The sequence below is a fragment of the Eretmochelys imbricata genome, chromosome 15 (assembly GCF_965152235.1).
Source record: "Eretmochelys imbricata isolate rEreImb1 chromosome 15, rEreImb1.hap1, whole genome shotgun sequence".
In the NCBI taxonomy this organism is placed as follows: Eukaryota; Metazoa; Chordata; order Testudines; family Cheloniidae; genus Eretmochelys; species Eretmochelys imbricata.
Genome location: NC_135586.1, coordinates 3128889 through 3146056, shown reverse-complemented (window position 1 = coordinate 3146056; position 17168 = coordinate 3128889). Strand labels below are relative to the sequence as shown.

The window sequence follows — 17168 nt, the reverse complement described above, 5'->3', positions numbered from 1 at the left end:
GCCGACTGCACAGAGGCAGCAGCTCTTAGGACTGGGGACCTAAGAGGCTAAGGAAACCGCTCAGAGGCTCAGCCTCAAGCTGCCAAGTTCGTGAGGTTGTGCAATGGCAGGACTGTGAGATGCCAGGTGTCCAGGGTGAGGCGCAGGGCACCAGGAGGGCTCCTGAGAGAGATAGGGATGGGGGCAGAGAGCAGAGCTATCTGCCTGCAAGGGGGAGACAAATCTATAATGTCAGGCAAGAGCCTTAGCTACAAGGCGCCCTGCCCTTGCTGCTAGAGAGGGTGGAGTAACTGGATGGCTGGGAAATCCTCCTCTTGGGTCTCAGGCCCTGTAATGGGGGCAGGTGGTGCACTGCAGAAGGGCTACAGGCTGGGCTGGTGTCCTAGGCACCTGTTCAGCCCAAGTTGCTCAGAGCTGGTCCCTGCAGGGCTGTGGCCTTTTCCTTCGTGAGGTCCCATCCCTACTGGGATCTCCCAGGCCAGCTACACCTTGGCACCATTCAGCAAAGTCCTGCAGCTCTCCCCAACAGTGGCTGGATCACCCTCTAGATCAGGGGCTCTCAAACGCTTCCATAACACTGGCAGCAACCAGGAAGACTGTCTCACTGACCCCCTTTCCCCCTGTTTGCCATCACCTGGCCCCACCTGACTCCCAGTGGCCTTTGCCTGGCCCTGCTGCCCCTCTCACTCACCAGTGCCTGGGCTTCCCTCCACTTCCCATTCACCATGACTTAAGGAGGACCCGGGGAGGAAGGACAGGGCAAATGATGGGAACAAGGACAGGATTCAGAGGGCACAGGCAGCCTGCTACTTAGCAAATGGTTCCCAAAGCTCCTTGAACCCGACATGTGGTCATTGTGCAGCGTAAGGGGAAAAGGAGCCAGTTACCCTGAAAGACCTGGGTGAATTAGCACAAGGGAACCTTCTGCCAGGGCTGGTGCCACATACATGCCAGTGGAGCTACACTGGGGCTTGCTACCTCTGTGCCACCTCCCAGCACATCCCTTCAATGGCTGAGACACCCCCCGTCTTGAAAAAGAAACCTGGGGACTCAACGCCCCTGGCTACCCCAGTGACATGCTCCTCGAACTCTTATCAGCTCCCAATCCCCACAGGAAGCACCCAGAGCCCCCCATAGAAGAGCATCTCCAACCCACCCAGCTGCTACTGCCCTGCGGTGCCCACTGCCCCCCATGCCTCCAGCTTCGCACAGAGCATTTCCCGAGCCCCAGGGGCAGCCCAGTGGAGTAAGTGACGACACTTCAGCATGATGCATTTTAAAACTCCTGAATCCAAGTTTTATTCCTGTGTAGGAGAAGAGGGATCACACAATATATTGTTCCAAAGAATTACATTCAACAGCATTTACAGTAGAATGACATTAAAATCCTCTGGTGGGAAAACAGAAAGACCAGGACAGTGCTCAGATTAAGTGTTGTCACTAAAGGAACTGTGTCAGAGAAGTAGTTTGCTTTTAAAATTAGCTGTCCTAAAAATGACTGGGTGTTTCGGGGTGTATTCCCAATATTCCCCTCTTTAGCTCTGCTATTCTGTAGTGTCTGGGTATGAGGCTTCTACACAAATGCATTTACTGAAGGTAGATCAGCAAGGACTAATTGCTGCCCCAGAGACCAACAAAGCTGGGCATTTAGGTGCCAACACTTAATTTCACTCTGCACTTTGGTTAGCTGCAACAGCACACGGGTCCTGTTTTAGTGACAGCAGATGTAGGAATCTCTTATTGTTCCAAGCTCTGGGCTAACACTTGTTGGGACAAAATACGCAAGGAAAAATAAGGCATTTTAAAGAGCTGTATTTCGCCTCCCTTTTATGAACCTGAATCAGAACTTGAGTGGGACCGCCCCCCCCAATGTAATGTTGTTATAAATCAAACAAAGAAAGGCATGACTGAAGAGCTTTGGAGCAGAGAACCTTCTGTGCTCCCACAGTTACGTAAAGTCTGTCTCAAAAGGAGTTAGGGTCTAAATGCCTCCATGATGGAATATGCAATAGTCGCCCGGCAGGCTGGATCCAAGCGGCTCAGTGTTATCAACCCAGCAGTTCAAAAAAGGGAGAGATTCCCCTGCTTTATTGGGTCCCCGGCAACCCACACAGCCAGCCAGGTTGAAAGTCGTGCGTGCATCTGCACTGGCTGACCGTGGGACCCGAGTGCCAGTCTGCTCAAGCAGAGAAGAGGAGAACACAGCACTGAATTTCGAACATGGCAACTAGCTGGAATACTGACAGCCTTCCTGCGGGGCAAGTTTACACTACAAAATTAAGTCGACCTAAGTTACGTCGACATACAGCCACTGCAGTAATTAAATCCCTTTTGCACATCCACACTACGCTCCTGTCGGTGGTGTGCGTCCTCACCGGAAGCGCTTGCACTGATTTCACTGTCAGTGTGGGGCATTGGGGGATGGCTTCTGACAGGCAGAAACAGTCAGGGGCAGCCGGTTTGTAGAAATTTTGGTGGTGCCCAGAATGCCCAGAGCCCGCCCCCCCAACTCCACCCCCCACCTACCTAAGGCTCTGGGAGGGAGTGTGGGTGGGGGGAGGAGGTCTGGGGCGCAGACCCTGGGCTGGGGCAGGGGATTGGGGTGCAGGATGGGTGAGAGGTTGGGCTCTGGGAGGGAGTTTGGGTGGGAGAGGAGGGTCTGAGGTGCAGGCTCTGGGATGGAGTTTGTGTGCTGGGTGTAGGCTCTGGGCTGCGGCAGGGGGTGAGGGTGTACGAGGGGGTGAGGGGTGCAGGCTCTGGGAGGGAGTGCGGAGGGCTGGGGTACAGGCTCTGGGAGGGAGTCTGGGGGCCAGAGGGGGTGTGTGTGTGGGAAAGGGGTGGGGGTGCAGGCTCTGGGAGGGAGTTTGGGAGCTGGGTACAGGCTCTGGGCTGGGGCAGGGATGCAGGACGAGGTGAGGGTTGCAGGATCTGGGATGGAGTTTGGGTGCTGGGTGTAGGCTCTGGGCTGGGGCAAGGGGTGAGGGTGTAGGAGGGGGTGAGGGGTGCAGGCTCTGGGAGGGAGTGCGGAGGGCTGGGGTACAGGCTCTGGGAGGGAGTCTGGGGGCCAGAGGGGGTGTGTGTGTGGGAAAGGGGTGGGGGTGCAGGAGGCGGTAAGGGGCGGTGCGGTGCTTACCTGGGGCTCCTAGGCACAGCGGGCCGGGAGGTCTCCGTGCGCTGCTACCCCCAGGCACTGCCCCTGCAGCTTCCTATTGGCCGCAGGGGTGCTTGGGGCAGGACACAGACCCACCCCGCCAAGGAGCCACAGGGTGGGGCCGGCAGCCACGTGGAGCGAGCAGGCAGGAAGCTGCTCAGCTCTGCTGTGCTGCCGGTGGTGAGTGGGGGCCCTGGGCTGTTTGAAATGGTCCGGGGGACACGGGGGCAGTAGGCAGGCCCGAGGGAGAGACCAGTGCTGGAGCTGGGCCGGTGGTGCCTGGGCACCACGGGCCCATAGAACTCGCCGCCCATGGTGACAGTCGATGTCTACACTGACACTGCATCGACCTAACTCCGTTGTCCTAAGCGCTACGCCTCTCACAGCGGTGGAGTTATTAAGTCGGTGTCGTGGGCGAGTTACATCGGTGGGAGCTACCTTTTAGTGGAGTCGCTTACAGAGCTAGGTTAATGTAAGCTGCCTTATCTCGACCTAGCTCTGTAGTGTAGACCAGGCCTTAGAAAGCTGAAATGCCTTGTTTTCTAAAAGGGAACGATCTTTTCTAATTAACACCTTTTGAATGTGAAAGCATTCGGCTTTGGAGCAATTGTTACTTAGCTAATTAAGCAATTACCTTAAACCTCTCTCTCCCTGCTCATTTTAGAACAAGCCTACCTGAACGATACGCTGAAATGTACCATACCGGTTGTACTACAAAACCTCAGACAGCCGTATCTGTCTTCATTATTTTTCACCTATTATGTACCATATAAATTTAAGCAAAATAATTTTATATATATTTCTATATAAATTAGAAGCAAATAAAAGATTAAAGGATACGCGGAAATCAGCTGTTACCACACTGATAGACACTCACTAATGTTACATTGTACAAGTTGTATATATACTGCACACATACGTGTATTGTAAATCATAGTCCGTGGGTGCTGGATGAGAGGGCTGACCTGGAGACTGATGGTCTTCGGAACCTGATTGCATACGAGCCCCTTGTGCAGTCTGGGTTTTCAGTTACCAGTGCCTTGAAGTTCATTATTGCTACTTTTCTTCCCCCATGGGTGTGGGCTGGCCCCAGCTGTCCCAGCATGGCCTTTGACCCACACGAGCAGAGTGGTTGGTGTGACATGGTGGAAAGCCAGAGCAGAAGACATCAGAAATGAAAGCACACAAGGCAGAACCCTGCCTCTAGCCCTCCTGAAAGCTCACACATAGCTCCCTCTCAAGCCCAGGATGCTCGGCAGGGCTCATCAGTGTGCAGATCCGCACTCCCATTCCCAAATGCCAGCGCAGACAGAGCTCTTGTGGGACACCCTGCAGTTCAGTTACCAGATGTGTATACACCAGAGCAGGATGTGTTAGCGAGTCGCCTTCTCTTGCTGCTCATTTATCACCTGGAAGGCTTGCTAATCCTTTCCAGGCATCTCCGGAGCACTCAGTATCCCAGCAAGGAGACTGCTCTGGTGGGGAGGAAGCAGCAAAAGTGCACGGGCCTCTGGCCCCACGCAACAGGGGGCCACTTGGAAAGGGAGGTACAGAAAGCAGGAGATCTAGGAGCAGAGTTGTTTCAGGACAGACACTACTTCCACTGGCATCACAGCCCAAGAGGTGAGTGTGGCCCGATGTTTGCTGTAATGTTTGCTGCGCGGGCTCAGTGGATGTTCAGTGATGGGACATTTCTAATAATGGCAACAGCAGGAGCCCCATGGGAGGGGATTGCCCTACTGTTCTAATGTTTCAATGTGGGGTGGTCCAGAGCCAGGGGCCTGGAAGGGAGCGAGTCCATGTGCCAAAGTCTGTTGGGTTCAGGGCCACCCACTGCCCAGGGAGGGATACTTTGGTCACCGCGTGAAACTCCAGCAGCGAGGGCTTTTTAGCATCAGGCAAGGGACGTGAGGAGGAGAGGGGTTGCTATCTGCCACTCAGCAGCAACGGTCTAGGGAACGGACCCTGGTCTAGGGTAGCCTGCTGCTCGTCCAGCCCTGCGGTGGGGGGGAGGGGAGCGGCTGCAGTAGTGCATGGATCTAAATGAGCCCTGCAGCGCGGGCTGAGCTGGAGCAGCCAGTGACGGTCCAGGACTGGTGCCTGCACACAGCACTGAAAGCAAACCATTGCCTGCCACCTTCCTGCAGGGAACCAAGGGAGGGCCCTAGGGCAGAGTGGGGCCAGTGGCCCACAGTGCACTCAGCTTTCTACTGGGCCATTACAATGTTGTGCCCCATTTCCAGCAGCTGATGCGAGCCCCAAGCACCCTCTGCAGTGCAGGAACAGGCTGCCCTCACCCCCTTCTGCCCCAAAGTCTCTGGGCTTTTCCCGTGCACCTGTGACAGAGCTCAGCAAGTAGGCTCAGTCCTGCCAGAGATGGCACACCGCCCAGGGCCCAGCGGCGGGGGGGGTGGGGTGGGGGGGTGTCTGTGAGCAGAGCTCCTGGGCATCTCTCCCCTTGGACTGCAGGGTGATTTAATGGTGTTTGCAGGTTAGTGCTCAGAGCTAGGCTCTGGAGCAACCCATTATAGTCACGGGAGCCATGCTGGAATCCTGCATCCCTCCAGCTGCGTTTGGGGATCTTGGATCTGGCCCATCTGTGCATCAGGGGAGTGGGAACTGGGATCCACGAGTCACATGTGACTGAGCTAGAGCGACTCGCAGCCAGTCATAACACAGAGCCAGCCTCACTCAGGGGTCCCTGTGCTGGAGCTGGGGCATCCTGCCAGATAACTACGTCTCTCCTCCTGCTCCTCTGCTGAGCCCCCCATGCTCTGCTCCCCAACCCACCCTGCACACTGAAGTTAGTGGCCCAGGCTGGGGGAGGGGAGTAGAGCCTAAGGAGAGGACACCAGATTGGGGGTGGGCACAAGAGAAAGATCGCCAAGGAGATAGCAGGAGGATGGGGTGGAAGTGGAAGGAAGCCAAGGGAATGGGGGAAAGGAAAAGGATAGGGGAGCCATCTGCTTGTACAAGAGCCTCCGACTACACTTCCGGGCTCTCACACCAAGCTCGCCATGAACCTTACTACTGCCTTGCCTAAACGCGTGTCACTGTTCCCTGCACCTCCAACTGTCCGTTAGGGGGACTGACACTGACTGCGATACGACAGTAACCATCCATGCCTCAACCTTTTTGCCTGGTGGCCAAAGGGCAGCTCAGAGCCCAAACCCTGCCTGGAAAGAGAGCTGGGAACATTAATTAGTACTGTGAGACATGGAGGGGGAAGGGGCCTCGAGGAGCTGGGCTTGGGTGGGCTACGGATCCCGACGAGCACTGGTGGCATCTATGAACTGCTGAGTAAGGGTCTTGGCTCTAGTCCACGAAGACTGACTCTACTCTGACTGAGGGCAGCTTTAAAAAGTCTCCCTAGACAGATCACCTCTTTTCTGCTTTCTGTAAGGAACGGTTTCCCAGTAAGACACAGTTGAAAGGAAAAACTAAAATGAATATGATCCAAAAAGCATCTTGTTAGAGACGGTTCTAAAAAATATCAACTAAATATTGCAGATTGGAAAAAATCCACTCAAACAATCCCCCTAAAAGTCACCTAAAGAGCTTCAGAAATAACCTAATTCATAGCTATGGGAGCATGGGGCACTGCTGGGAACTATGGGGAGAACCTAGGAATAAGCACCTAATCTACCGTCTCTAGAAAAGTCGTCTTCTCCCTAGAGCTTCGGCGACGACTGGGAGCTCAGAGTTGCTTGTGCCTTTAAAAAGGAACCTGAACCACAAGCAGATTTTTTAAAAATTAAGTCCATAGGCAAACGGGGGAAAAGTCAGAAGGAAGAGCTCCAAGGGCTGTGCATCGTCTCCCCGCAACGCGTGCCTCTTTGGAAGTCGACGTCTCAGTTAACAAAGCTGAGGCTTCAAAAAAATATAGGCAGCAACTTCGGACAGCAATAAATATGCTAGGCTAAAAATGAACCAAATCAATGTGTCCTTGTTCCTAATTAGTAGCTAAAAAACTGTCACTGTTAAAAAAAACACTGAACGCTATTTTATTAGTGCATAAAAAAATAGGTTTGGAATCCCTGTTTTGATTTATTTTCTTTTAAATTTCTGTATTTATTTACTCTGTGTGTGTTTCTGTGCGCTGTGACATAAACAGCAGGATGCTGCCCGATGCGTCCCAGGTGCTCCTCTTCCTCCTCTCCTGTGGCCTGCCAGCCTGGCATGGGAGGAGCAGCTCAGAAGATATCAGGGCACAGATCCCAGTCCTGTTTCTCCTTGGCTTCCCAGTATCCACCTTTGTAAACACAGATCAGCTCCCCTGTCAGGGGATCCACCTTTCTCTCAAACCACAGCGGGATGTAGCCTTCATAGTCTTTGCCTGTCGAGAGCGGAGAGCACAGCACGAGGGTTGGTTGCACATCTCGTAGGGAAGCCAGGCTGCTCTGCTGGCATCCCCGCCGTGCTGTCAGCACAGTGCAGTGAACAGCAACATAGGGATCAGAATCAGCCCAACAAGCCATGCATGGGTCACCCACTGCTATCGAAACTCCTGCTACTTGGAAGGACCAGCCAACCCTATGAATTCATGAGCCTAGGCCTTCCAGGGGAGCTGGTAAACTTCCATGTGCTGTGGCTGGCTCCCAAAGAGACGCCTGGTGGGGTGTCAGAGCTGGAAGGCTCAGAGGCTGTGCCCAGTCAGCTCAGGAGAGGAGATGGGTGTGACTGCAGCTGAAGGCGGGTTTCTCTGCCACATCAATAATGACACAGCACATCTGGTCCTAGAACCTCAGATCTCTTTACCAGGGGCTGGAGGGGGTGGGAAGCAGCACTGTCCCTATTTTATAGGTGGGCCAGCTGGCACAGCGGAGAAAGGATTTGCCCACAGTCACCCAGCAAGTCTGAAACAGAACCCACGCTGGGCACCTGAGTCCCAGCCCTCAGCTGAGTCCATTAAACCCCTCAAAAGGTGTCTAGAGATGGGAAAGAGCGACCAGGCTCCCTACCCAATCCTCTGCCAATTCAGGATTGTGCTGTTCCGGCAGATTCAGGGATGGTTCTTCCGGGACTTGAGACACTTGACTGACTTGCTCCCTCCCTTTGGCTGCAGTTCCCACAGCCTGAGACCAGCAGCCTTTCTGAGTCCCCTGGTTATCTATTGAACCCTGCAACCCAGTCAAACTCACCTTCCTCCAAGGCCTCCACGGCTTCTGCCTCCCGCCTGCGACGGACGGCTCTTTGCTTCTCCTCCAGCCTCTGCTTCTCCACGTTGGCCTCATCCCACTTGCTATTCTCCATGAGCCGCTGGTCAGGCCTCAGCCTGCTGTCTGTGGGGGCCACTCGCTCCTCAGGCTCGTTAAGGGTCAGGGCCAGGTCAGAGAAGAAATACATGTTCTCGGCATTCTCCCTGGAGGAGAAGGGGTCAGGTTAGCGGGTGGATTCTTCCACCCACCCAGATACGAACGGTCTCCATCCATCCATCCATCTGCTTGCATGGCCCCCCCATCACTGCAGTATCTAAGCATCTCCTACCATTAGATCCAGACCTGGCCACACTACCTGCCTGGAGTGCAGGGAGTCCTCAGTGAGGTGGCAGAATTCTTCCTCTGGGGAGCCTTTCCTCCTACCACCCCAATGGAAATGCCTAAGATACCTTCACATGAGAGAACAGTTCAACCAATGCAGTTCCATTATCTTCCCACAGGAGTCGTGGTCTCCTCCTACAACTCTGTGCCACTGGCCAGGAAGTCAAGAGGGCACAGGTCACTCCCAAACACACTTCCCCCATCCAGCAATGCTGCTGCCCCACAACCAAGCTGGCAAGAGTCATCCCAGAGAATAGGCGGCATTCTAGCGAAAAGCCAGAAGCGTGCATTAGCGCTTTGCCGCTTGTGCCACATGTTTGACCGCAGCTGCACACGGAGGACTAATGGCCTTTGGCATTAGCTCTCAGCAGCGAGCCAAACAAGGCAACACAATGGAGTACGAAGATTTGGTAGGGTGGAAACCAGGCCACCCTGATTGCTAAGCTGGCATGAAAAGCAGTTCCATGAACATGCGTTAACCGCGTCAGCAAAGCAGGTTTCCAAACCGGGCTGAGTACGTCTTCGCAATTCTTCCAGGAACAATGTTAGCTGATGAGACTGTTTTGGAAAGGGAGTGAGCCGTGATGGTCAGACCCATGTTAGAAACCAGCTCCTGCCGGCTCCAGACATGGTTCTGGAACATGCCTGCAACATGGCTTTGTAAAACACCCTTTAGTGTTGAAAGCCATGTTATTCCATTCTAAGCCATGCTACCATAAAGTCCCTAACCCTATTTGCAACTGAGGGTCTGTCTACACTGCCATCAGGGGTGTGATTGCAGCATGTATAGATATACTCAAAAGAGCTGTGATCTCGCTAGACGGGTTGATGTAGCCAGAATGAGGGACAACAGCATTGAAGGTGCGGTTGCACTGACCACAGAGCAGGCTAGCCCCACCCACCCAGGACCCTGGGTATATACTCAAGGGTGGGAGATGCTGCAGTTAGCAGCAAACCTCAGAGAAGCAGCAAAATGTGCCTTATAGCACCACTACCCATGGCTGTTCCTCTTGGTCCCCATCCTGCACTGGCCAGAGCAGGAGTAAGTCCTTATTTCTCAGATCACTTTGCCCACCACTGAACTCCAGCCACCTCTGGGCTGAAATGCAGCAGCTGTTGAAGAGCATGACCACAGCACACCAAGCCTGCAGAGAGGACTCACGGGAGAGGATATTTCTTCCACAGGACCTTTGGGGCCAGCGTCTGGTAGACGGTTTTTTGCTTGCCCTCCGAGCTGGTGCTGCCATGGCTGCTCTGAACTATCTTGGAGCACTCCATATTTTCGTCCCACGTGCCAGACATGGCGTAATGCGCCTTCCCATCAGCGTCCGTTACCACGCCCGTCACCTGGCACCGGGGGAAGAAAATCACATGGGTTACGATGGTGGAGCTTGCAAACATCCAGAGGACAGGGACTAGAGTGGTGCCCACAGCACCCTCCTGGCTGCCCGTGGTAAGCACTGGGGCCTGGTGTCATTCAGAAGGCCTGATTCTGGGACGGCAGCGCTGAGGCTTAGGAGAGTCATGCAAGGGGAACACCCAGCTCCCCACACTTCACGCTGGGGTTCATCCCAGACCCAGCCCGTCTCCTCCTTCATTCTGCCATCCAGCTTCGTCTCGCCCTTCTCGGGTCTCAAACGCAGCCAGTGTTACTGCTTTAACTTGTGACTCTGGAGGAGCACATGATGGAGCCAGATGGAACCCGTTTAACACTGCGGGTAGGGACGTGAATGCAGGACAGTTCACTATATTCTATCTAGCCTTAAAAACGCTAGAACAGAGATAAATATGAGCCACCACATTCCATGCGGTGCAGGGAGCTGGCCACTAGGGGGTGCCAACACAGTTTCAAGGAAATCATCATCAACTTTATTTTAGGGTTGCTGGACTCCTGCTGCCCCAGGTCCTGTCTGTCCACAGCCAACAGCTTTCTCATCCCGTTGGCAACTGGCACTACCCGGAGGGAAGAATCAGTGCCTCTGCCATGTGTGAGGCTGCTTAAGTGAGTTGGGTTTTTTCTGGATACGTACCTTTCGGGGGACGTCTCTGGAGAAATAGCTGTAGGGAGTAAATTTCAGCTGGCATTTATCTTTTGACTTGTGGTTAACAATCTCTATGTCACCAGACTAGAGAAAAGACACAGAATCACAGGCAGAGAGAGGATTTACAAAGAGACAAATCAGGCATGAGTTTCAGTTTGTTCACAAGCAAATCAGAATCCTCAGCAGCACTGTGTCCCCTGAACTCAGGTACTTTAACCTAGTGCCAGCAACCAGACTGGGTTCCCAGTGCGTGTGGATGATAGAAGCCAGCCTAGCAGCTCGGTACCAGTTCACTGGGACTGGCATGACAGGGAGAGGGAAAACCAGTGCTGGACTGGGAGTATCACTGTCAGCCTGGGCAGAAAGGCCAGGGCCAACTCCAGGGGGCAGAAGGGGGCTACCCAGGGGTGCCAGTCCTGCCCTTAACCCCACTGGAGCTCCAAGGTGGACCTGACTGAGGGGCCTCCCCATGTGCCCGCTGCAGCTGGTGGGATAGATCTTCCTTCTCAGAAGGTTATGAGGGGGTGAGGGGCCATACTAGATGAGCGGAAGCCTCTCCCGACAGTCAGCAGCTGGGATCCTTTCACTGCCCCCTCCAGAAGCCAGCCACTCTTTGCTGGAGCACTGTAACAAAATAACCCAGGACAGAACACGTGGAGTGGGGCGATAAGGGACCAGGATCCTTGCGCCGCTTGCCACTGACCTGGTCGATCCAGAGCTTGCCCACAATGATGTTGTGAACGGTGGAGGTGACCTTCCTCCAGACATAGTGGTTCCCGCTGGAGTGAAATTCTAGATGGATGGCACCTGTGGAGGCAGAGGGAGAGAGCCCTTTGCTTTGAGATGAGGGAGACAGTCCCACGCTAGGGGACAGTCAGATATTGTGCTATCCTCGAGCAGCACCATGAAGACACCAGACTACAGCCATGTCTACACTAGCACTTATGTTGGCAAAACTTATGTCACTCAGGGGTGTGAAAAAAAACACCCCTTTGAGCAACGTAAGTTTCACCGGCACAAGCGCTCGTGTGCGCAGTGCTGGGTCAGCGGGAGAGCTTCTCCGGTAGACACAGCTACTGTCACTCACTTCGGTGGGTTTATCATGTCGATGGGAGAGCGATCTTACAGCACAGAGCAGCTACACGAGCCATCTTACAGCAGCGGCGCTGCGTCGGTCCAGTGGTGCTGCTGTAAGTTAGCTAGTGTAGACATGGTCTCACACTTCTTAAAGGGACGCCACCCCTTCCCATTCCCACATTTTCATTCACCTCTCCGCTGCTCCCATGCGCCCTGCTAGGAGCTGAAAAGCTGAACAATGTTTCCTGGCTTAAGGCTTTTCCCACCTGGCAGATGTGAACTCTTCCCTCCCATCCACGCACTGTGCTCCTGATGGGAGCAGGCCAGCACGGCCCCAGCCTGGTCTGCTGCTTTTATCAGCCCCAGCTCAGGACAGGTGCCAGCAGCGTGGCCGGCAGCCCGCTGGGAACATGGCTGTGCTGCCCGGGGCAGGCTGGCCAGTCCCAGCTCAGCCTGTCCCCGGTGACATAGCGCTTTATGGCTGTGCAGACCAGGCCTGGCTGTCCATGGGTGGAACCTCTTCCCTTGAGCCCTCCAGTTATCCCCATGCTGAATTTGTATTTAAAAAGGAACCATTGAAAAGTGAAGCTCCGTCTGGGGTCAAGGTGGTGGGGGTGGAGGAGGGAACTCTGCACAGGCCACTGGCTTGTTGGGAGTGGGGAGAGCTCTGTACATAGGTGACACATGGCCGGGGTCAAGTGCTCCGCCCCTCCCGATTTTTGCTTAGCCTGTGGGGTGGAGGGGGAGGAAGAAGGGCTCTGTCTTTCTCCCACTATGCCTGCCCCCCAGCACGCTCAGCCCCTGTCCCTGGCAGCTGGGCCCAGGCAGGGAGCAGAGGGGGCAGGACAGGCTGCTGCCTCCCCAGCTGGGCTCTCCCAGACAGCGACCAGCAGTGGCCAACTTCAGCTGCGTGAGAGGCTGCTCTCTCCCGTGCCGCACTTGGGCCCAGCAGCCAGGGAGAGCGGCTGAACACGCCGGGGCAGAGGCACAGAAGGAGAAGGACAGAGCCTCCCCCCCACAACTCAGGTGGGGCAGGGAGAGCGCGGCAGCCCGGCGCTGGGCGCAGGGGCTGTGGGGGGAGGGGGTTGCTGTAGAGAGGAACACGTGGGGCGGTGACATGTTGTCCCCTTTAGATTGTGCCCCCCCCCACTGGGAGGCACGAGTCATCTGTGCCAATGTAGAACAATAGCAGTGACGCTGCGACTGCTTGGGAGCAGCACGAGCTGCACAGCCCTGCCGGAACCCAGGGCAGGTTCTCCAGCAGCCAGCCCGTCCCCTGCGTTGGTACTGGAGGGAGCTAGCTTGGCTATGTCTCCTCGTAGTCTCTAAGGTGCCACAAATACTCCTGTTCTTTTTGCGGATACAGACTAACGCGGCTGCTACTCTGACGCCTCTCACTGCCGTCTGGGCATACCCCACACAGGCTTGTGTTCGTGAAGCATGAGGAAGCCTCTCATCAGTGTGCGGGGGACAGCAGAGAGCTTCCCCTGCCCACCGCTTGGGAGACAGCTGCAAAATTCCTCCTCCTATCTGGTTCCAAGCAAACTCCCTTGGCAAGTCACTGGAGCAAGATCTCCGACCCCCCGTGTTCCGGAGCAGGCTGAATCCGGGGTGCTGCCGTACAGTCACAGGCAGAGCTGGACTCTCAGATCATCGAGGAGCAGCACGGCTGCACCAGCCTCCTGCAGGCCAGTCCTCAGAGGCTAGTGTCAGGCCAGGTCTACCCTGGGAAATTAGGTCAGTAACACTATGTTGCTCAGGGGCGTGAGAAATCCACACCGTGGAGCGACGCTGTTAAAGGGACTGAACCCCCAGTGGAGACAGGGCTAGAATTCTCCATCGACCTAGCTACTGCCTCTAGGGGAGGTGGATTCTCTATGCCAACAGGAGAACACCTCCCATTGGCGGCGGTAGCATCTTCATTGAAAGTAAAGGGCCTGAACCAAGGATAAGGAGACTCAGAAGCAAGGAGCAAATATACTTAGCTGCTCCCTACTGAGCCTGTGCCAGCAGCCACAGAACCCCTGCCTGGGCGTCTTCCTTTAAGTGCAAGGCAGCAATTCTTCGCTGCTAAGAGAGCTGAATGACCCGCCATTCCTGCCTGTGTGGGAAGAGTGGACCCAAGTTTACCGTACTGGTCCTAAGAAGTGGGACCTGGCCCCCACAGATCCTGCACATTTCCATGAACCCCAGCCAAGATCTGAGTATCTGAGTGTCTGTTGAGGGGACAGTTTATCAGTTTGACCGTGTGCTTGATTGTTTGAAAAGTGTGAATTGGGAGTGCTTTGTTCCAGGTGAGCCTTCAGTGGGCCTGTTATAAAAAGCCAGACAGCTTCAGCTGAGAGGTGAACAGTGGAGAGGTTAACAGAGGGAGTTCGCCTGGGGAGAGCCCACTGAGGCGTACATCTTGCAGGCTTCTCTGAGAAGTTACTACAACTCCTGAGGCAGCTTGTAGAAGGACGGTAATATGGATGGGGAGCGTTCAGCTGTTGTGACCTGCACTGGATTTGCCGTGTTTGTCTTTCTTTCACAGGACAGAAGCAACTTTTTCTGTACAAAGCGCAAGCTGGTCTCCATATTGGAAGAGAAGGTTCAAGGTCTGGAGCAACAGGTATAGACCCTGCGTTGCATAAGAGAAACTGAAGATTTCCTGGACAGACGTCAGGATATGCTTCTACGGGCACAATGTTCTGAAGATTCAGAGCAGGCTGCACTGCGGGGACAGGAGGACAGTGAAGAAATTTGGCAGCATGTGACCTCCAGAAGAAGAAAGGGGAGCGTTCATGTACCAGCAATGCAGATACAGGTGAGTAACCATTTTCATGTTCTCTCCACAGGTACTAATGCGGAGAGTGGACCAGATGATACATCTGAGGGAAGGGAACAGAACGAGACTCCGCCGATTGGAAGGCATGAGATGCACTGTCCTAGGGATGGGGATCCATAACCACTGCTCCCAAGAGAAGGAGGCGGGTGGTGGTGATCGGGGACTCTCTCCTCAGGGGGACTGAGTCATCTATCTGCCACCCTGAGTGGGAAGACCGAGAAGTCTGCTGCTTGCCAGGAGCTAGGATTCACGATGTGACGGACAGACTGCCGAGACTCATCAAGCCCTCGGATCACTACCCCTTCCTGCTTCTCCACGTGGGCACCAATGATACTGCCAAGAATGACCTTGAGCGGATCACTGCAGACTACGTGGCTCTGGGAAGAAGGATAAAGGAGTTTGAGGCGCAAGTGGTGTTCTCGCCCATACTCCCCGTGGAAGGAAAAGGCCAGGGTAGGGATCGTTGAATCGTGGAAGTCAACGAATGGCTACGCAGGTGGTGTTGGAGAGAAGGCTTTGGATTCTTTGACCATGGGATGGTGTTCCAATAAGGAGGAGTGCTGGGCAGAGACGGGCTCCACCTTACGAAGAGAGGGAAGAGCATCTTTGCAAGCAGGTTGGCTAACCTAGTGAGGAGGGCTTTAAACTAGGTTCACCAGGGGAAGGAGACCAAAGCCCTAAAGTAAGTTTGGATACCGGGAGGAAGCACGAGCAGGAGAGCGCGAGAGGGGAGGGCTCCTGCCTCAAACTGAGAAAGAGGGATGATCAGCGAGTTATCTCAAGTGACTATACACAAATGCAAGAAGCCTGGGAAACAAGCAGGGAGAGCTGGAAGTCCTGGCACAGTCAAGGAATTATGATGTGATTGGAATAACAGAGACTTGGTGGGATAACTCACATGACTGGAGTACTGTCATGGATGGATAGAAACTGTTCAGGAATGACAGGCAGGGCAGAAAGGGTGGGGAAGTTGCACTGTATGTAAGGGAGCAGTATGACTGCTCAGAGCTCTGGTATGAAACTGCAGAAAAACCTGAGTGTCTCTGGATTAAGTTTAGAAGTGTGAGCAACGAGGGTGATGTCGTGGTGGGAGTCTGCTATAGACCACCGGACCAGGGGGATGAGGTGGACGAGGTTTTCTTCCAGCAACACACAGAAGTTACTAGATCGCAGGCCTTGGTTCTCATGGGAGACTTCAATCACCCTGAGAGACTTCAATCTGCTGGGAGAGCAATACAGCGGTGCACAGACAATCCAGGAAGTTTTTGGAAAGTGTAGGGGACAATTTCCTGGTGCAAGTACTGGAAGAACCAACTAGGGGCAGAGTTCTTCTTGACCTGCTGCTCACAAACCGGGAAGAATTAGTAGGGGAAGCAAAAGTGGATGGGAACCAGGGTGGCAGTGACCTCATTATGAGATGGTCGAGTTCAGGATCCTGACACAAGGAAGAAAGGAGAGCAGCAGAATACGGACCTTGGACTTCAGAAAAGCAGACTTTGACTCTCCCAGGGAACTGATGGGCAGGATCCCCTGGGAGAATAACATGAGGGAAAAAGGAGTCCAGGAGAGCTGGCTGTATTTTAAAGAATCCTTATTGAGGTTACAGGGACAAACCATCCCGATGTGTAGAAAGAATAGTAAATATGGCAGGCGACCAGCTTGGCTTAACAGTGAAATCCTTGCTAATCTTAAACACAAAAAAGAAGCTGATAAGAAGTGGAAGATTGGACAAATGACCAGGGAGGAGTATAAAAATATTGCTCAGGCATGCAGGAGTGAAATCAGGAAGGCCAAATCACACCAGGAGTTGCAGCTAGCAAGAGATGTTAAGAGTAACAAGAAGTGTTTCTTCAGGTATGTTAGCAACAAGAAGAGAGTCAAGGAAAGTGTGGGCCCCTTACTGAACGAGGGAGACAACCCAGTGACAGAGGATGTGGAAAAAGCTAACATACTCAATGGTTTTTTTGCCTCTGTCTTCACGAACAAGGTCAGCTTCCAGACTACTGCACTGGGCAGCACAGCATGGGGAGGAGGTGACCAGCCCTCTGTGGAGAAAGAAGTGGTTCGGGACCATTTAGAAAAGCTGGACAAGCACAAGTCCATGGGGCCAGATGTGCTGCATCCGAGAGTGCTAAAGGAGTTGGCGGATGTGATTGCAGAGCCATTGGCCATTATCTTTGAAAACTCATGGTGATCCAGGGAAGTCCCGGATGACTGGAAAAAGGCTAATGTAGTGCCCATCTTTAAAAAAGGGAACAAGGAGGATCCGGGGAACTACAAGCCAGTCAGACTCACCTCAGTCCCTGGAAAAATCATGGAGCAGGTCCTCAAGGAATCAGTTCTGAAGCACTTAGAGGAGAGGAAAGAGATCAGGAACAGACAGCATGGTTTCACCAAGAGAAAGTCATGCCCGACTAATCTAATTGCCTTCTATGACAAGATAACTGGCTCTGTGGATGAGGGGAAAGCAGTGGACGTGTTGTTCCTTGACTTTAGCAAAACTTTTGACACGGTCTCCCACAGTATTCTTG

At 53.9% G+C, this 17168-nt stretch overlaps 1 protein-coding gene across 6 annotated transcripts in view; it reads right to left on the bottom strand.

Moving 5' to 3' along the window:
* Window positions 1-1270: 1270 nt before the first annotated feature.
* Window positions 1271-17168, bottom strand: part of OSBP2 (oxysterol binding protein 2) — a 354387-nt gene continuing 338489 nt past the window's right edge. For all 6 annotated transcript variants that reach the window (XM_077834776.1, XM_077834778.1, XM_077834780.1 and 3 more), the window contains 5 exons: window positions 11437-11540; window positions 10722-10817; window positions 9854-10038; window positions 8293-8513; window positions 1271-7487 (listed from right to left, as the gene is read on the bottom strand). In XM_077834776.1, the coding sequence (XP_077690902.1) occupies window positions 7345-7487; window positions 8293-8513; window positions 9854-10038; window positions 10722-10817; window positions 11437-11540 (749 nt within the window). In that variant the 3' untranslated portion in view covers window positions 1271-7344. The remainder of the gene's footprint in view (window positions 7488-8292; window positions 8514-9853; window positions 10039-10721; window positions 10818-11436; window positions 11541-17168) is intronic.